The 21,755-nt window shown below is 47.6% G+C and overlaps 1 protein-coding gene across 2 annotated transcripts in view; it reads left to right on the top strand.

Annotated features, from left to right (window-relative positions):
- The first annotated feature begins 16,289 nt into the window (after positions 1–16,289).
- Positions 16,290–21,755, top strand: part of TNPO1 (transportin 1) — a 1,970,728-nt gene continuing 1,965,262 nt past the window's right edge. For both annotated transcript variants that reach the window (XR_011280658.1, XM_069627508.1), the window contains exon 1: positions 16,290–16,751. Coding sequence is in view for 1 of the 2 variants with exons in the window: in XM_069627508.1 (XP_069483609.1) it covers positions 16,647–16,751 (105 nt within the window). In the remaining variant the exon portion in view is untranslated. The remainder of the gene's footprint in view (positions 16,752–21,755) is intronic.

Raw genomic sequence — 21,755 nt, 5'->3', positions numbered from 1 at the left:
AGATAAAAAAGCTAAGACTTGTGCCGCGCTCCCTCACCTCCCCCAACCAAGCTGGCGCTACTTCAGAGAGTCAGAGGCCCGGCGCCGCAACCAAGGCCACAGCCCGCCACCTGTGTTATTTACAGCACGGTAATAAACCCACGGATGAACCCACTGATCTACCAGCACCCTTTCATAAATCCCACGAACCCCCCAAGAATCCTGACCCCGTGTAAGGACGACCCCCATCATTTGGACAAGACACAGAGACCCATCTATATAATCACTTCTAACGCAGCAGACAGACATGTATCATTCGGCCCAGGCCCCAGAGCCCCGTCCCGCGACCTAAAATACCGGTCAATAGGACACAGGTAAATCTCACCCCAACCGACGACCACCAGACCTCTCACAAGGTGCATTCCTCATGTGTTGTGTTTATTTTTACAAGATAAGCTGCTGAAGCAATTTATTAATGAACTTAAATGTCATTTTCTGAATAACTGCAGTGTGCATGGCCTAGGGCAAATGAGACAGGAAAGGTATTCGTCATTGTCACAGGCTGCCCCAGCACATCAACACCGCACGGATGACCTCAAGCCGGCCTGCCAGGCCCAACCCAACCCACGAGGCTGACCAGTGACGTCGTCCCGCCAGGACCAACCCCGCTGCAGCAACACCTATAGTTAGTTGACGCCACCCAATCCCAATTGACTTGTGCCCCCTATAGTGTTTAGGTGCTGATGACGTTTTTTGTATTAGATATACGCCTGTCTTTGCTATTGTCAGGCAGAGCGCTCTCGTAGGTTGCAGAGTTCTTTGCATGCCTTATCCTTGGATAAACTCCCACTTACACTCACCCGCACTCTGTCTTGGTCTTATTCCCACTACGGGAGAGTCCCTTATTGTCTCTCATTACGGGGAGGATCGTGCTGAATTGGGGGCGCTTCCTTTCAGTGGTGACCCCGATAGCGTGATATCTCCAAACTATTTTTCCTAACTCCTTCTTAAACGACCCCCTTGTGGCACGAGAATCTCCGGTCGAGAAGGGATACGCACGGTGAGCCGTCTCCGGGAGGCCGCCCGCCAACGGCGACCGGCACAATAAGAAGTGCGCACTCAATGAGAAAGGGTACGGGATCCCGATTGGAAAAAAATCCCCTTTGAGTGCCGCTCGCCGGAGCCAGGGGCTGACCGTTGAGTTACCGGTGACGCCGCCTGGACGTACCCAGTTTCGGAGAGTATCGGTTCAAGACGGGCACGTGAGTACCGAGTGCGAGTGATCGTCAAGGGGAAAAGAAGGGGAATTGGGAACAAAAGAACGGGGACAGGTAGAGGAGAAGAATATCGGGGGTCTACTACAGACGGGTCTTGAAACTTTCTTTATTCTTTCTTTTGCATATGGCCATTAGGAGTAAGAAATAAGTGACGTGGTAGAAGTGACGGAAACCTAGCTCCGAGAGGGGGTGGAAGGCGGCGCCGCATAGTACTATCTAGACTAGTACTGGGAATATATGAAGAAGTGAGAAATAAGTTATTGGTGTCTAGCAAAAGGAGACACCGGGAATATTTTTTTTTAGTGATTGTGCTCTCTCTCTCTATTTCTTCTTTTTCCATTTCCACGGGGTAGGGGGCGAAAATGAGAAGGGTATAAAGAAGTTAGAACATCTTAAAAAGTGGGGACTCAGTAGTGGCACGTACAGACGTGAACACAGTAACCTTAGCAGGAAAACAGGGACAGCTGGCTAGGGAGGAAAGGGAGGAGAAAGACAAAAGTGTGAGTGGAAAGCATTGTGAAGGGTGCGCGCACCGTACGAGTGTTAGAGACGGACGGGTGGCCGCGAGGTGGTGTCAGAGAGTGTGGCCATAACCAGTACTTGATTAATTACAAGTGAGATCACATAAGAGTGCCTGGGAATGGGAAGGAGATGAGATATGGTGAGTGAGGAGAGATTTGTGCAGTGAACAACAGTGGGTGATAATTTCGAGAGGTCCGCTCTTGTCTGTGCCATAAAGGTATACATACGCATATTTACGCCTGATAAAAAGTAACAAAAGCGAACGCAGTAGCGCTAGCGATTTAAAGTATGGGGGCTGAAACTCCCTTGTCACACATTTGCAAGAGCTTGCCGGGCTATGCTGAACGCATAAATAAATATCATGATCAATGGTTAACAGAATTGAAAGGGGAGGGGTTGCCCCAGATTTGGCCAGAAGGAGGGTCTTTTGACAAAAGCGTTCTTGATATGGTATGTACATGTATTCGCCTCAAGTATAAGGGAAAACAATGGCAGAACAGGAAGGAGATATTAGATCTTTGGAGATTGTTTGAGGAAGCACCCCCACCCAAAGCCCCAGCTCCAAATATTGATTTACCCTCCACCACAGACAATCCACTAATGATCCCGCGAGAGGAAAAGGAACAGTTAAATACAGAACAGCCTGCGGAAGTGGTTATGTTGTACCCAATATTACCTAAACCAGCTCCTGCAGCAGGATATAGCGACCCGATTTATGTGCCTCCCCCTTCGACCAGCACGCCACAAAGACCAACTGCACCCCCACCATACGAAAACACCAGAGAGCGCGCCCAGGGAGGCACACAGAGGGGGGATATAGAGAAGTTAACGAGTGACTTAGAGTCAAGGCTTACGGTGGCAAGAGATGAACTCTCAAGAATAAAAGACATATGCGAACGCACAGCATGCGCCCCCACACAATCTGGACGCACATCTAGAGCGTCGAGCGACAGCAGACAAATTGAGGAGGGATGGAAAAAGGGGGAAATATTGTTCAGAATTGAGGAAGAACCGACCAGGATAATAGAAATAGGGACAGCAGAAGGAAGCATTGGTGATGTCTCGCGAGAGAGAGGGATCAGAGAGGATTTGTTATGTGATGTCAGAGGAAGGGGGGATGAGAGTGATAGATTGAGCATGGCAGTAGGAGGAGATGGCGAGGAGCTAGATGGTGCATGTTCACTGGGGACTATAGAAGATGAATGGATGGGACGACTAAGAAATAGGGTGGGGAAGATGGCGTCATTAGAGTCAGCAGTGACTAAGGAAAAGGAAGCTGCAACGGCAAAAGGGAAATTACAACTCCCATTACTCCACAGGGGAGGTGGGAGGCCAAACTACATACCGTGGGCTCAGATGGACAAGGCTAATTTAATGAAATTACTACCACAGCTGTCAGGAGGGGCAAGCAAGTGGATATATGCATTTGAGAAACACACCGCTGGTATACCGCTGGCAGTAGGCGATGTGAAAAGCCTACTAGTGTCCGCAGTAGGGGATCAGGCAGACAGAGTATGGGCTAAAGCGGGTTTTCCAGCTGTAACCTTAGAGTGTGACCGCCATGATGGGGCTTCTTTTAACACCGTGCGAGCAAGGGTGTGGGACGCACTGCGGGAAACATTCCCAGATACCCCTGATTTGCAGTCAGTAATGCAATGTACCATGAATGACGGGGAGGACGCTATGGATTACATTCTCCGGGTGCAGGAGATGTGGAGAGCGGAAACGGGTACGCCCTGGCACCAATCCACGTCTCTATTTTACTTCATCATTAAGAGAGGGCTCCCAAAGGAAGTGCAAAAGGCACTAGATAAAATAGCAGGCGTTGAGGCAAAAGGCTGGCCGGAGATCCAAAGCATAATAGTACACCATTGTAAACGGATCAAAGAAAGAGAGAGGGAAGTAGCACAGAAAAGGTTGGCGGATGAGGCGAAGTTGGTGCAATCAAAATTGGTGAAGGTCGCAGCAGCGGTAGCGGGACTCCCACTCATACGGGAGGGAGAGGAAGGAGAGGAGGGGCAAATAGCAATACAAGGAAGAATAGCAGCAAATTGGGCAGGACAAGGGCAACGACAGTGGACAGAGCAGGAGCAGAACGGAGGTCCAACGTGGCAAGAGTGGGCCCCAAGAGGAGGAAGAGGTGGGTACAGGGGTCGAAGAGGAGGACAAGGGTATGGAGTAATGGGAGGAAATGGGTGGCAGGGTCCCAGAGGTCCACAGGGGAGCTGTTGGAATTGTGGGAGATGGGGGCATTACTCAAGAGAATGTAGGAGCAGGCAAAACAACGGTTTCCAAGAGATAGAACAGTACGGACACCCCCATCCAGGAAGCCCCTACGGCCTCCCCATGGGACAATACCAGCAATCAGACAATGCAGTACAAAGGAATAACGCACAACTGCACGGACATCAATATCGAACACAAACCAGCCCACAGAATAATGACAATGTGCACTACACGCCTGGTAACACTTTCGCCACAGTAGCTAATGGGGCACCCGCCCCCGCACCTTACAGTGGGGTGTCAGTGGTTTCGGGGAACATTTTCGATCAAGGGGGGGCAATGAGACACCCCGCATAGGACAGCCCACAGAGAGCACTTGCGTGTCCAGTACTGTCTACGACCCACAATGCATCAGAGGAACCATTGATAGGAGCGCAGATAGGAGACAAGCAATTCATTTTCATGGTGGATTCGGGAGCGGAGAAATCATGCATTAGAGAGGGCCGGTTCCCGTTATCTAATAGAACGTTAGAGACGCAGGGGTTCTCTGGGGCTGTAATTGAAGTTCCTTACACAGAGGTATTGGATGTGACAGTGGGGGGTAAAACAGTGAAAGCACCCTTACTGTACTATGAAAACTCTCCCATCAACTTACTGGGGAGAGATCTCTTGAGCAAACTGAACATGACAATATCATTCACAGGGAGCGGTATCGTATGTTCAACGCCAGGCATATGCCCCCTCCGTATATTAGCAGTAATACACGGCCACACAATCATGAAAGAGATCAGAGGGGTACCAAGAAATGAGGAGATGTTTGTTGAAGGTATGAGAACATTGGCTCTCATAGTACCAGAACTAAAAAGGGTGGAGTGGAGGATCCCAGCAGAATTCCTTTTTCGTCCCATAGCAAGCCCTGATACTGCTCTTGGGACAGTACTATCGTTGGATTTGCATGCCATACATGTGTCAGCAAACAGAATATGTGTGATTGGTATTGACATGGAAGGGTGTGAATGGCGGACAGTATTGTGTACAAATGCAAATATCCCGCTGAGAGAGCTCTCGGACGAGGAGCTATTTTCTGACACTGAGGGAGATGGTGAAGTAGTGATGGAACTGGCAATGCCCTGCGACATTGTAGTTACAGCCAGACAAACTAAAGTTGAACTAATGGCGGTAGTAGGAGCACCGCACACATTTTTTGATGAAGACATGAGTTCAGTACCCGCTAACTTATGGACTAATGGCCCCCACGATGTAGGGTTGCTGCATGAAGTTCAGCCTGTGGTGATAAAAGTAAAACAGGGAGCAATACTACCCCGGGTGAAACAATATCCACTGTCGCGAGAAGCAGAAGAAGGGATCAGAGAGACAATAGAAGCACTGCTAGCACAGGGTATAATAGTGCCCTCAAACTCCCCATGCAACACATGCATTTACCCAATCAAAAAAGCGAAGGGGGGTTCATGGAGGATGATACAAGATTTACGCCCACTGAACGATGTGGTAATGAAGGAGTTCCCTTTAGTCCCGAACCCGGCGACAATACTGTGCAACATTCCAAAAGTAGCATCACACTTCACAGTAATTGATTTAAAAAATGCATTTTTTTCGATTCCCTTAGCAGAAGAGAGCAGGTACTTGACAGCATTTACATTGGGAGGAAGGAGGTTCGAACACTGCAGACTACCACAAGGATATTGCGAGAGCCCAAGCATATTTAACAGGGTACTACATGAAGATCTGGGGAACTTGTCTGTAGAAAGCACAGTGATTCAGTACGTTGATGATTTATTGGTTTGTGCACAGGACGAGGAAGAATGTAGACAGGACTCGATAACACTATTGACATTATTGGCCAATAAGGGGTACAAGGTGGACAAGGGGAAATTACAATACTGTCTGACAGAGGTCCTATACCTGGGTCAGTTGATATCAAAGGATGGCAAGCGAATTATACCAGACAGGGCACAGGCGATTAGAACAATTGGAGAGCCCAAAACAGTAAAAGAAATGCAGAAATTTCTGGGTATGTGTAACTATTGCCGAGCATGGATATTGGACTATGCGGCGTACACGCGGCCCTTGCTACAGGCACTGAAAGAAGCACAACAAGAACACAAACACATAGAATGGACAGAGGTGATGAACACAGCATTTAACTCACTAAAAGAGCTGATATCAAGCGCTCCAGTACTAGCAAACCCAGATTATGGCCGCGAATTTTTCTTATTTTCACACTGCAAAGAAACACTGATGACAGCAGTACTGACACAGAAAACCTCTTTAGGGCACAAACCACTGGCTTACTATAGCGGCACCCTAGACGCAGTAATGCAAGGTCATTTCGCGTGCGAGCAATCCCTAGCTGCAGCCGCGTTCGCAATTGAAAAAAGTGCCACGATAGTGATGGGCTGCCCGGTGACACTGTTTGTGGAACACTCACTTTTTGCAATATTAGAGCGAACAAAGAGCACATTGACAACACAACGCGCCACAGCATATGAGATAATATTGTCCAGCGCTAACATCCATATAGTAAGATGTAAGACAGTGAACCCAGCCACATTCATCACAGAGGCATGCACCGTAGAGGACATGCAAAACCACAACTGCGCTACGTACACAGGTGACGAAAGTAAGGATCCAGTGATTTTTGAAAACGCCCTGACCGAGGGTGAGGTGTATTTTGTGGACGGGTCAGCATCAATCGACATGGAGACAGGAGAAAAGCATGTGGGTATGGCAGTGGTACGATTGGAAGAAGATGAATATGAGATACTAGTACAACACCGCCTCCCATCACACTATTCAGCGCAAGCAGCAGAACTAATAGCGCTAATAGAAGCATTGCATGCCGCCAAGGGGTGCGCAGTGACCATATATACAGATTCAGCATACATGACAACAACAGTTCACGGTGGGTTGGCCCGGTGGGGGCGGAGAGGGTTCCGACGAGCAGACGGAACGCCAGTCCAGCATGCAGAATTATTGAAAGAACTGATTGAGGCCCTGCAAGACCCCACGGCAGTGGCCATCGTAAAATGTCAAGCTCATACCACCAATACAGATTTTGTATCTTTGGGGAACGCGGCAGCAGACGCCGCTGCCAAAGCAGCTTCATATCTACAAAAAGGTGAAATAGGAGAGTACATGTTGCACCACACAGTAAGCCAAGAGGTCCCCACAGGATACAACATGATGTCCACACAGGAGATAATAGAGCTGCAAGAGGGAGCTAGCGCAGAGGAAAAATTGCTGTGGACTAAGAGAGGATGCAGCAAATCACCGACTGACTTATTGTGGCGACAAGAGAGTTCAGGAAAAGTGGTAATGCCAATTACGCTGTTAGAAATAGCATTTCAACAACTACACTTTCCCGCACACAACACGAAGAAACACATAATGGCAGAAATACAAGAAGATTGGTTTGCACCGTGCCTCCAGGAACACATCACGAGGTTAGTACTAGAATGCACGACATGTCAAATTTACAACTCAGGTATGACCTTGCGCACACTAAGGGGTACGATACCAAAACCAAGTGGCCCATTCAGAGAGCTCCACATTGATTATGTAGACATGGGAGAAAGGTGTAACGGAGCTCGATACATGATTGTGGTTGTATGTCCATTTTCGAGGTGGGTGGAGGCAGGCCCTTGTGCCCGCCCTGACGCGAAGGGCGCCGCGAAGTTTCTAGTGCGGGAAGTGTTTCCGCGCTGGGGAATTTGCGACGTTATTCGCTCAGATAACGGGACGCATTTTGTTAATGAATTATTTAAAGAAGTGACTACATTATTGGGAATAAAGCACAAATTATGTTCGATTTATCATCCTCAAAGTAATGGCGTCGTAGAAAAAATAAACGGCCTGTTAAAAAGCAGATTATCAAAACTTTGTTTTTCCCTTAAAAAGACTTGGATGTACTGCCTGCCTTTGGCCTTGTTTGAACTACGAAACCAGCCAAGTAAGGATCACCATTTGTCCCCGCACGAGATCGTCACGGGAAGAAGAATGCACACAGCGCATTCGCCTCTCCGTGAGCGTTCTGATGCACACAGAAGCGCAGCTATATTGGGGGAGGAGTTCACAGAATACCTGCGAAAACTGACACGGGCAGCGCGCGTAATTGCAAAGCAACTAGCCCCCCCCTCGACAAGAGAGGAGGGGAACGCGACTGAACCAAACAGGTTGCCTGAAAAACCACTACAGCTAATGCCTGGTGACCTTATATATGTTAGAAGTTTTGTGCGGAGGTGGAACGCGCCACGTTTCCATGGCCCCTATGAGGTAGTGTTTTGCACGCCTACAGCAGTAAAGGTTAAGGGCCTGCGATATTGGGTGCATTTGACAGACGTACGTAAGGCTTACAGCGCTGCGGAGAGTGAGGTGCAAGACGAGGCACAGGCAACAGCGGACGATGAAGTTGTGCGGAATGAATGATTAGAATTTTGTGTGCTTTATGAGATGAACAGTGAACACAATTAGCGCGCAACAAATGTCCTGGACTAAAACATGTACAGATGTATATGTAAATTTTCTTTTTATTACGATTTTTGAAAGTTTTGCGTGGGGTTCTTTTTTCCCCTCCTGTGCTCTTTAAGATGTTTTTTATTTTTATTGTTGTTTTTAAAAAAAAAATGTCATGTCTTTTTTATTATTTATATATATATAGTAAGGTACGAATAATGATGATTGAAAGGCTACCTTGTCTGTCAACACACCCCCTCCCTCACCCAACCCTATATTTTATCACCGAAAAGTTACAACGTGGAAACGCTTACATGTTTGTATTTAATGAACTCTTGTGTCTCAAACAGGATTTATCATGGCATCGAATGGGCAGCCTGCAACTAATAGATATGTTAGATTTAGAGAAATGTTAGTGGCTAGATTAACATATTCATTTGAATGTGGTTTATCAGTATGTGCTATCGTGTTCTTCATCTCAATGTTTTGCCTGGTATTACACTGGATTATAGCGTTCATCTCTACCGAGATGAACGAGGGGGGAGGGGGGAACAACACCACCCTTGCCCCTGGAACGAAAACAATTCCGACTGTAAGTATCAAAGAAGGTGATTTCTTGATCTGGGATGGATCACACTTTGTGTGGGGATACTATACTACACCACCCACTGCTGTCCTGTCACAATTGAGAACCAAAAATGTAAATAATTACGCAATGTCCCAACCTGAAACATACAACAACCACACGATCCCTCCCGCCCCAATTTCAAACAACGATCTCTTGTTTATTAAGGAGGATGGAAAAGTGATTATGATGACAGAACACAAGTCCCTATATGAAGAATTAGAAAAGGGGGGTGGGAGGGAGGAAGGGGGGCCTGGTTCTTCACCTACTATAACGAGAAGGTACAGAAGAAGGGAGAAAAGTAGGCGGAGAAGAGAGACTGGTGGAAAAGGGTATGATGAGTATTATGGGCTAGGGTTAGACAAAATGGAAGACCCACGACACCCTCACCAAGCAAATAAATGGTATGCAGATATGAGCACAACAGCCAAACAGACAACCAATGAGAGCTGTTATGTCTGCTCACTCATCCCCCATGCATCAGGCACACCTAAAGTATTGTTGCCACGAGAATTGCCCATTGTGGATGCCCAATGTCTCCTTCATCTCACGCTGTGTAGAATAAAGAACACCTTCCAAGCACACGATGTCTCTTTCAGAATGCTACAGAACAACAAAACGTGCTATTCGCAAGCGTCTGGAGTGATCTGTCTTAAAGAACCTTTCTTTGCAATACAAGGGACACTGTTTTCCGAAAACAAATGGAAAGATGAAGAAGTGCTGTGCAAAGCAGAAGCACTGAAAGGTGTCCAACCGGACAAGTTGCGGTGGATGGAAAGAACGTGCTTGCCAATATGGAAAGAACACATCCCTAAACTAACATGGGTAACAGCGATGGAGAAACCCTTTAAGCTACAAAGTGAAATACAAAACGAACTATGTTTCAAGGGAGAAGGAAAAATGGCAATGGGAACGAACAAGAACTGTAACAAAACTCTCACCATCCCAGATATGAAAAAAGGAACAGCAGCACTAATGGACACCTACTGGGTATGCGGAAACAAGGCGTACCTGCACCTTCCCCAAGCATGGAGTGGTAGCTGCTCAATGGCCACTTTGCACTCAACACTAATGGTGATTCCAGAAAGCCATATTGACAGAAGTAACATGATGAAAGGAGGCTTGAACCCAAACGCAGTTTCTCCAACCACACAAGCGCACCTTTACGTCCTGTCCTCCGGAGGGAAGGAAGAAGAGCTCTCAAGGAACAAGCGAGCTTCGAACTACATATCACAAGCATCATCTGATTTATTGGCACAGATCCCAGACAAGTATCGCCTATTCAGCTCCGTGGAAACATTCTTTGCTTCGCTAGTTTCAAGTGTCCAAGCAAGAGCAAATGCAAAATGGCTCCAGATCACACGGTGGGAACTGATCCAGTTGGCCAATGACACTGAAGAAGGGTTCAACATAATAAAGGTGGAACTACGAGCTCTGCGATTGATGACCATGCAGAACAGGTATGTTCTAGACCTGTTAACAGCAATCGATGGAGGTGTTTGCCGAAAAATAGGAAGTGCGTGCTGCACGTTCGTACCTTCCGAAGACGCAGAAAATGGGTCCCTGTCCCACGTTATTGAAGCAGTACATAACCTGGGCGAGAAGATGAAAATGGAAGGTGGAGCTGAGGATAGCTCATGGTTCGACAATATCTTCTCTTGGGTTCCCTCATGGCTTGGAGTGACAATGAAGTTCCTGATACCAATAGTGGTGATCATCCTTGTGATGTTCTGCCTGTGCCAGGTGGGCCTCCGATGTTGTGCTAATGCAGTTCCTAACGGTGCAATGATGATGGTGACAATGGGCAACTCCGGTGGTACAATTAAAGCAACACAAGAAGTACATGTGCAGACAGGAGCAGACAACACTCCCAGGTACCAGTTAGTGCCTATGTGCCGTGATAAGTACATAGTAGATAAACTATGGCACACCACTATCAAAGAACCACGAGACGTAGAACTGGAATGGTATGAGGAGGTCTGGGTGGATCTGGAAGAAACTGGCGACTGTATATATATCTAACATGTACACCAGACGAGTATGCTAGGAGAGGTGAGAGCTTAAGGGGGGTGTGCAGAGCATGGATGCCTATAAAAGGAACCCCTGCATGGGATGGTGCAGTGTTAGAGGAACAAGAATGTAGAAGATTGGAAGAGCTAAAGAAATTCGTTACTTTAAGTAACGAAAGGGGGGAAATGTAGGGGAGGAATGGCCACGAGGCCCTCCTCACCTACAGCTCCCTCCCCAGGTGAGGACCATGGCTCGGTGGGCGCCCCCTCATGCCACCCGGGCCCAGGTGGAGGAGGGTTCACCCGCCGACGACATTGCCCACACGCACCCCGTCTTTGCATTTACCAAAAATTAAGTTAGGCCTAGACGCCATCTTGCCTAGCAAACATGGTGTGAGTTCAACACACTGTAACGAGACCCCCACCTTTGGAGGGCCTTTCATGCATCTCTGTCGCCTCAGCAGCCCTGACAGATCCGCTGCGAGCGCGTTCCCATGAGAAAGTCGGAGATGAGCTAAACCCGAGACGCCAACACGGCAACATTATATTAGTAACAATGTGATATTGCACCCCGTATGACCCGGACCGCAAGGACGGGGTAGCGAGGAAAAAAGCTGAAGCATCACTATCTGAAGAAGGTAGAAAACAATTCAAGGATTGGTATTAATGAACTACCTCTGTTTAAAATGTGAATAAGCCATAAAAATGTAACGTTATATGATATCCCTCCAGGTCTGGACTAATGCTGCTATAACCACGGAGAAAGATGTTGACCAAACGTGTAACCTTTATCTGTAAAAGTGTTTTTCAATAGTATGTAGAAACTTGAACTCATATATGTTTTTTTTAATTCACCCAAAGCGGCGAGCATCAATCTCTGTAGGCCATAACCTAGATATCTCTCGTATAACGTCTAATGTACATACAATACGCACACAATGTAGTGAATTTAATAATAGGTAATGAAAAGGTACTGGAACCGACTGTATTAAAGAAATGTGTAGCGAAATTGAAATATATATATATATATGTCTAAATAACGTCAAAATAAGGCAAAACAGTATAGAACTTCTGCATTTACTGATTAGCAACGCACGAGGAAAATACCTTTGTGGATATATGCAAGGCCATTCCTTCTCCCTCCCCACCAAGCCTGCCAGATAAAAAAGCTAAGACTTGTGCCGCGCTCCCTCACCTCCCCCAACCAAGCTGGCGCTACTTCAGAGAGTCAGAGGCCCGGCGCCGCAACCAAGGCCACAGCCCGCCACCTGTGTTATTTACAGCACGGTAATAAACCCACGGATGAACCCACTGATCTACCAGCACCCTTTCATAAATCCCACGAACCCCCCAAGAATCCTGACCCCGTGTAAGGACGACCCCCATCATTTGGACAAGACACAGAGACCCATCTATATAATCACTTCTAACGCAGCAGACAGACATGTATCATTCGGCCCAGGCCCCAGAGCCCCGTCCCGCGACCTAAAATACCGGTCAATAGGACACAGGTAAATCTCACCCCAACCGACGACCACCAGACCTCTCACAAGGTGCATTCCTCATGTGTTGTGTTTATTTTTACAAGATAAGCTGCTGAAGCAATTTATTAATGAACTTAAATGTCATTTTCTGAATAACTGCAGTGTGCATGGCCTAGGGCAAATGAGACAGGAAAGGTATTCGTCATTGTCACAGGCTGCCCCAGCACATCAACACCGCACGGATGACCTCAAGCCGGCCTGCCAGGCCCAACCCAACCCACGAGGCTGACCAGTGACGTCGTCCCGCCAGGACCAACCCCGCTGCAGCAACACCTATAGTTAGTTGACGCCACCCAATCCCAATTGACTTGTGCCCCCTATAGTGTTTAGGTGCTGATGACGTTTTTTGTATTAGATATACGCCTGTCTTTGCTATTGTCAGGCAGAGCGCTCTCGTAGGTTGCAGAGTTCTTTGCATGCCTTATCCTTGGATAAACTCCCACTTACACTCACCCGCACTCTGTCTTGGTCTTATTCCCACTACGGGAGAGTCCCTTATTGTCTCTCATTACGGGGAGGATCGTGCTGAATTGGGGGCGCTTCCTTTCATCAACTATCTGGTTGCCATGGGAGTCCCTAGGGTAACCCCTCAGGTATTCCACGTTAACAGGCTCAAGCCTTTCCACAGGCGAGAGGAAGTCTCATGCTTTCTGCTAACTTCAGAGCAAGATGAGCATGAGAGTGAGCCCCTTCCTGATTTGCTGCATAGCAACCCTCAGGATGGCTCAGTGGAGGCAGTGCATCTCTCTCCAGATCTGACATCAGAGCAGCAGAGGGCCTGCAGGGCTTTGCTCCGGCAGTGTACCCCTCTGTTCTCACTGATACCCGGCCTCACCCCATGGTGCAGGCACAAAGTTGACACTGGTGACAGTGTACCTATCAAAAGCAGGTGCTATCGGATGTCAGATACTGTAAAGAACCACATCCAGGCTGAGGTCGCCAAGATGTTGGATCTGGGTGTAATTGAACCCTCAAGCAGTCCCTGGTCCAGTCCAGTGGTCCTTGTCCTCAAGGCAAGTTCCCCGGCCGGTACCATGGATTGGCGGTTCTGTGTGGACTACAGAAGGGTCAATGCTGTCACCAAAACTGACGCACACCCATTGTCCAGGGCTGATGAGCTTGTGGATACCATAGGTATTGCCAAATTTGTAAGCACCTTCGACCTTACCTCAGGCTATTTGCAAATTACTCTGACAGACCATGCCAAGGAAAAGACTGCGTTCTCAATACCTGAGGGGATCTACCAGTTTATAGTCATGCCTTTTGGGTTGAAGAATGCACCTACCACCTTCCAAAGACTAGTCAACCATGCGCTCAGACGGCTGGAGGCCTTTTGTGTGGCCTACCTAGACAACGTTCCACCTGGGTAGAGCATTTTACTCATTTGGATCGGGTGTTTCAGGCCTTGCGACGGGCTAACCTCACTATCAAGGCCACCAAGTGCCAGATAGCTCAGGGGAAAGTCACTTACCTTGGTCATGAGGTAGGAGGGGGTCGAATCCAACCTCTCCCCAGTAAGATCACTGGGGCAGTGGGGCCGAGAGCAGAGCAAGGGGAGAAAGACACAGGGGAATCCGAAGACCTGTATGAAGGAGACTGAGAAGTGTCCAGGTGAGACACCCTGGTCGATCCCAGAGGGCCACAAACAGACCTCATAGACTCACTGAAAAAAAGGATTACAAAGTTAACTGTTTGTTTGAAAAGGAGGAATGTTGTGGTGTTGTGAAGTCATGACCAGCATCATTTGGGAATGGAGGGAGCCGGAAGGCACGTGGACTGGGGCGGGCGGATAAAAAGGAGTTAGTATTTGCGATCTGAATGACACCTGACCTAGTAGGATCGCTGTCTGTCCTCCCTTTGTTCCCCTGCCTTGCCTTGTCGCGCCTTGAAATACTTGTGTATAGGCGCGTTATAAATGCCATATCATATCATATCAGTATGAAGCTGGAGGCCAACCAGTAAAGTTACATTTGCCTCACCCTGCTGTGTCCGTGCTTCATTTATGGCACAGTGTGGGACGCTGGGTATGTGACATACCCGGTTCTTGGAAATACATTATACCCCTCCTCCCCCCACAGGGACACAGGGTGGGGGTAGCAGGGGAGGCGCTGGGAGTGCCACATTTTGTTGACTCGCCCCGGGTGCTGGCAAAATGATGGCAACCCTATTTGGTTCCATACAGGAAGTAACATGCTTGCCAACCCTACCGATTTAGGCGGTAGTTTACCACTTGTTAAGCAGTCCTACCGCCTACTGATTTAGTGGCAACAAATACTGATTTTTTTCAATATTTTATTTATTTCATTTTTTTGGCCTGGATTTAGCATCCTGTTCAACCATGGTTGCAGGGTGCACAAGTACACAGAATCCGAGGAACGTTCTTCAGTGGGGATGTGTACAAGCTGCTGCTTTTATAATTGCGTGTTCTTACTGGCAGCAGTTAACAGACCAGTGCGCCAGTGCAACCTCCCCAGACTGTCAGAGGCGCCCTTGAGATCTGCTCCAGCACTTCTGGATATCAACAGCCACATGGCATAGCTCTCAACCATTTGTGTTGCAACGGCGGGTGAAATCACCCGATTTTGTTTTTGGCGGGTGAGACGCCCATTGGAATGTAGGGGCGTGCAGGAGGCTTGGCGGGTGAGTCAGTCTTTTACAAGGCGGGTGACACCCGCCAAAAGCGTGTGAGTTGAGAGCTATGCACATGGTTCACTGTACCTCAGCTCCCCGGTGCCAGTCATCTACATGCTGGGGCGAGCCGCTGAAGCAATGGCGAGCCACTCCTCCTAATGAGTTCTGGCAGGTGTGAGCTTGCTCCAGGAGTCGGGGGAAACCGCACGTTTCAGCCCCGCCCTGCGCGAGTCTCGCCACTTCCACCCACCTGCAAGTGCAATATGCTATTTCTTCAGCGTAGCTGCACAAAGCTGCGCCCCTCTCTCCGGCACCTGCTACATACTTGCCAACCCTACCGATTTAGGCAGTAGGATACCGCTTTTTAAGCAGTCCTATCGCCTACCGATTTAGTGGCAATAAATACCGATTTTTTTCAATATTTTTTAAACTTTAAGATTCCTACAGATTTTTGGTCACAGAATGTTGGCATGTATGAAGTAAAGTTGCAGATAGTCAAACTAGGAGAGATTTGGCTCATATTGGGATCTTTTTTGGGGTGGGGGCATCATATTTAGACATAGACCATAGTACTAGAAACTTGTTATGGACAGAACTACACAAAACAAGTGGGACATGGGATGTGCATGTATCTGTATTTATGTTTAAATTGATTTGAGGTAAAGTTGCTAAAGCGTTAGTAAAGAAAAAAAAGCCCTTAATGGAATCAAGATTCCCTGCATTATTCTAGTTGGGGTAATTATTATTATACATTTTTGAAAAATGACAAAAGACGTCAATCTCTTTTCAGTATTAAGAACACACCCTACTTGCGAATCCGTATAATTTTTTTATACGGATTGATAATATTTCCAGTTAGGGATCACAAAAATAATTCATGAATCAGTTCGATATACGTTATAGAACTGTCAATTCAACATGGCCGCAACCCTGACATCCGATTGGTGTTACATCTACTAATTTCCCCTGATAGTTTGTCCTATTTCTATGTCGATGACAGCTAAGAGTGGCTAGGATTTCCTTGTTAAACGGCGGGCTACAGGACCCTGTCAAAAGATCAATCTGTGGTCCCTGGCTTAGGTGCTCGCATCCGCCGAGTGGAGTGAGTCAGTCTGCGGATTCCGTAGCGTTGAGAAACTCAGACACAGTGAATGAAAACTGCCCGTGCTACAGTAGCCGACTAGGACCAAACTAGACCAGACAGTTAAGTCCGCGTTCTCTTGTGTGGAGCTCCTTTTGCTGTCAAAGAAGGGCCCGGCTTGAGACACCGCCCGGTCCCGGAGGAAAGTCGACAACCTCGCCAGGGTATTAATAGACCCACTGCCAGGGAGTCCCTTAGTAGTGGCAAAGGAAAAGAGTCAATATGGAGTACGAGTGGAAGCCGGACGAGCAGGGCCTGCAGCAGATCTTGCAACTGCTCAAGGAGTCGCAGTCCCCGGACACGTCCACGCAGAGGACCGTGCAACAAGTATCCTGAACTGGAAAAGGGAGGACGAGGGCGGTGGGATTAGGCTATGCAGGGCTGAGCTTGGTTCACTGCTTGTGTACCTGCCGGAGGGCGGTGGAACATGTGGCGCAGCATCTCTTGTCAGCCCGCCTGGCGCGAATGCACCAGACGGCAGCGGTAGCGTCTGTATCCTGGCGCCGTATGGTCAGGATGACGGCCTCGTCTTCTGGGTGGTAATGGAGGTGAAGCCAAAGTCTTCAGGGCCAGAGATGTTACATGTCGCCGGAGTCCTTGTTTGCAACTTGGCAGCATGGTCTGTAGTCCAGTTCTGATCGCCCCGTCTAAGGTGGCTTTGCTGCCCAATGTGTATAATAAACTGAGTGATGTGGTTCGTGCGATATTGCCCTTCCTCCTTCTTTTTTTTTTTTTTTTTTTTAGGCCGTCCAGAGGGGAAATCATGTTGAAATTGTTTTATTTATATAGCGGTTATACACAAGTGGGGTGCTTCACTTTGTGTAACCGGCGAGAGTTACTTGGTGGGTCGGGGGTTAAGGGTAGGTACTTTAAATATGTTCACATATGTGTGTATATATAGGGACGATGATGGTTCTTGTGGAGTTGGTTCCTGGATTAAAACAACCAGGATCTTAATGTGATGCTCATCTGTTTGTGGACGGCTGTTGGATGTCCAGACCTGCTGAGCCCCATGGCAAGTTTTGGCTGCATTCTCATTGAGCTATTAGGCACTTTTTTGCATCCTAACACCACTTAAACACACCTCTTGACTTGTCATCTCTTCCGAATATGTCGCGCCCCCCCCCCCCTCCCTAAGTACACTAGCTTCGTAAAGACACAATTGTCGATAGCTGTCATTTATTGTCAGCATTTACATCTTGAATGCTTCCTTGACATCACGATTTAAGGCTTTGGGATGGAGTCCTAATGCCGGCCTGTCCTTGGCATTAACAATGGTTGTCTAAGCTTATCTTTGTTTATGCCCATCCAATTATTTGGGGGCTTTGTATTGATGAAACCCATCTGCACGCTAGATTTCCTGGCATGTACTCACGTTTGTCACAAAAAATAACCTCCCTTTTAACATTTTCCTGGATGCCCGCGTTTACTGTTTGCCTACTAGAGGTTAATGCAGCATTGGTGTTCCTGATGTTTTGAACTACAGCTCCCACCAGCCCTAGCCAGAACATTCAATGGTGCGGGAACATGAGACTTGTAATCCGAAACCTCTAGAGAGCTGTTATGTCTCGTGTTTGCTTGATAGAATGCCTGGTTGAATAAATGCCTGTGATATGTTGTGGTGTGAATGCCCCTGGAGATTGTGTATGACAGTTGAAGAGAGCCTGGCCCAGAGTAAGGGGGCTGGTGGATGTTCTCCCTCTATGTAATTTACCTGTACCTCGAACTTAAGTAAATACCATTCAGAGTGGCTCTCGACTTATCTGTCCCAGAGCAGAGTTTATCAAGAACCCCTGTACAATACATATAAGAAGGAATTTCTTCACAATTGAAAATAAATTGGTGCATAATTATTTATTTTTGTTTGTTTTAGATTCACTTAAAAAAATTACATGCATTGAACAATGTATAAACCTTAAAAAATATGCTAAATATTTATGCTTAGGCATTCTATAGCCCTTTTGGCAGACAAGGCATGTTTTGTTACTATCGTAATTTGCATTGAGTGGCTACATTTTCTGAACACTGTTGGGATTAATATTCATGAACATATATATATTTTTTTTTTTGGGAAAGCGCATTGGAGACTGGGTTGGTTCTGAGAGACATTGAGGGAGTAGTAACACTAACGAGTGATCGAACATCATTAAATGAAGTGGTCAGCCCAAGGTGATGGGCCGACCATGTTGGTAACGACATGCTGCCCAATTTAAGGACCTGAGTGAAGTGAGGGTCCCTTTAATGTAGGTGGCGGTGCTGTCACTGACGGGGTTGGCATGCCGCCGAGGGGCATATCGCCTTTTTCAGCACCCATGTAGTTTTGTACCCAGGTGTTAATGGGTTATTTTCTTCTAAAAAGTTACTTACCTCGTTGCTCAGCCCAGTGCTGCACCGTTGTTCCCCCATGTCCGTTTTCAGTGTTGATAACTGTGATGCTGGTAATGCATTGGAGGGACAGGGCCTCCCATGTCCTTGTCCTGTACTCCCTTATGTGTGTTTTCTGCACAGGAGCTGCACTGGAGTGCCATGTGGCACTCCTGGCAGTGCAGCTCTTCATCATTTTGGTTGTGGTGAACAGACCCTTGGGATACCCTTATGGCACCCATGAGTGGGGGTACAAACCTGTATCCCTAGTGTATGTTTTTGGGCACTGCTTGTGGCCCACAGAGCATGGTGTGTCTGGTGGCAGCTCCATGCTGAATTTGACAGGTGCTCGGAGTATCCTCCATTTTGAGATACCCAGGCCCTGCCATTGGAATCAGTTGATTCCTGATGGAAGGCAAGATGGCCCCTTTGGCCTCTTGGTTTCTATTCCCTTTTACCTTGTTTTCCCAAAGACCTGGGAAGCCCTGACTCTGTCCCTTCCCCCGACTGGCTGTTGGGTGGAAGTTCCAATATGGTATTGTGTGGAAGGCCAGGCCAGACTGGCTGGAGCCTTCCCAGTGACTCTATGTTGTGGGTACACCTTTGGGCTGGGACCTGGGTGAATGAAGTGTGTGACCAATATACATTTCAAGTTATGGGTGTCTGGTTTCTGGTGTGTGACACAATGAATGAGACAGCCCTGCCCGAAACTGGTATGAATGCAGTGTGGTGTGCTGAAAGGCTCGGTGCTTGGAAGTGACTGGCCTGAATGTAGTGTGAGCCTGATTGGCTGGCTGGCTGCCTGCCTGCCTGCCTGCCTGTATGAATGAATGCCCTTCTGAATGATTGGCTGCCTGAGCTTGGCTGGGAGACAGAATAGTATATCTGGGGGGCCTCTCACTTACCGGAACTGTTCAGAAGCTGAAGTCGAAACTTGATGCTTAACCTTGAACCCCAGCTGGAAGAAGGTTCTGCTGCTGCTTTCCTTCGACGCAATCCGAAAGCTGTCTTGTCTCCAAGAACTGATCCAAGAGAGGACCTGGCTTGGAGACCTCTTCCTGAGCTACGAGGGAACATTGTGCAGAAAACTAATCTGCAGCCTGGAAGCCAGTCTCGAAAGGCTGCTGACCAAAGACTGGGACTGCCGAGGAATCTGAAGTGAAGCACCAGGATGTCGAGGCCGTTGACGACTATCACCGTCGACTGAGGACCGTTGTTACCTCATCGACTGGAGCCGCAACTTATTGCCTAAGACACTTCAAGGACTCTCTTGCCATCACCGTAGACCGCTTTGTCCCGCCAGAGAAAGTTGAGGTCGCTGATGAACCGTGGAGAATCCGCTGGTGGGTTTCCTGCCATCCGAAGTCCACAAAGATCCGAAAGCAAGCCGTGATCGAGTCCGGACCAGACGCCCACTTCTGGTCCTACGTTCTTCATTAAGTACTCTTTGCGGCAGCAAACTCGCGTCATCGATGTGCCCCGCATGCTGTATCTTCGCAGGACATCCACAATTGTTGACAAGCACTGCAGCCGAAATGACATTGTTCACTTTTTCTTTGAGAAATCTCGACGACCCGTGGCTCCTGCCTTAAAGGGAGTCAACTCAAGAGGGATCCGTCGACGGCCCATTGAAGAACTCTGCTAAACCAGGTGCATTGGGTTAGTAGAACATTATTAGCATGAAACAAGACTATTTTAAACATATATGGACTGGGCTTGTTGATGCACTTTATTTACAAGTTGCCCAGGTGGGGGGGAGGGGGTTCCTAGCACAGAACTGTTTCTGGTGGTAGGGACCCAGTATTCTGCCATTGTTTAACCCAACTTGTCGTCCTCCCTCTCCTTATGTTGAATGTTGATTCGCTTTACTATTTGATTTGTATGCCATTGAAACTGTCAGCAGTTGGTGCATTTTGAAGGGGTCGAGATTTAACTGTGGTACCACATAGACATTGTACATATTTACCATATAAGTATTGCCAAAGCAGTGTATTATTGATTGTATATCTATTGAACCATATTTATGTAAAGAACTGTGTTATCACATAACATAGTGTGTGGACATTTCTTTGTTGGGGGCTTGGGGACTACAATGTACTTAAGAACCAGCCTGCATCACCTCCTGAGAGTTTAAGCCTTGATTGCTCGTCCATTGCTACTGTATAGAGAATCTTGGCTGTGGTGCTCTGTGCTTCTACTCTTCCATATAGAGGGCAGGAGATATAGATGCCTCCCCTCCAGTCTTTACAATAACCATGACATCATCAACAATGAAACCGACTTGAGTGTAACCATGGTGCAGCGCCAGGCTGTGCAGTGAGGTAAGTATTATTTTTGTTTTAAATTGCATTCTTGGCACCCGTGCAGGAAACTACATGGGTATGGGGGGGTGTAATAGGAGCGGGGAGGGGGCGCTGGCTAGCAGCACCCAGGCTGCTCAGACGCAGGCTTGTATCCTACAATGCAGCCTGGATTCAGAATAGCCAGGTTTGCCAACAACCCCTTCCAGGGTGCTAATTAATCATAACCTTTAACATTTCCTCTGGGCAGTCTTCCATCCTGTTTTACTGCCGGAGGGGGGGGGGACCAAATGCCAATTGGGTTTACTACCACTCCAAATGAGGGCAGTCTATCCTAAAACGTTAGGTTTCATCCCTTCTGTGTAAAACTATGAGTAATGTGCAGGTACATATAGGATTCATTGGGTGCCGATGGTGAGAAGTAGCTCGGAACTCTCAAGCACAAAATGCTGTATCTTGCCAATGATTTCCAACAGGTCTGGGTAATTGTGGGGATGTGGCCCAGCAGTTTGGGTTGTATTGTTCTAGTTGGTGAAATGACTCACTGTCACTCGGACTAAAAACAATGGTATGGGAGATTACACAGAGCAATACCCCTGGTTTTGATTACTTCAACAATTTCCATCACTGTTTGGTTTTATGGCTGTAGTATAGCCATAATCACTAC

The sequence above is a fragment of the Ambystoma mexicanum genome, chromosome 6p (genome assembly GCF_040938575.1).
Source record: "Ambystoma mexicanum isolate Mex_15411 chromosome 6p, UKY_AmexF1_1, whole genome shotgun sequence".
Classification (NCBI taxonomy): Eukaryota; Metazoa; Chordata; class Amphibia; order Caudata; family Ambystomatidae; genus Ambystoma; species Ambystoma mexicanum.
Note: the sequence above shows the minus strand (reverse complement) of the source record. Positions and strands in the feature narration are given on the sequence as shown.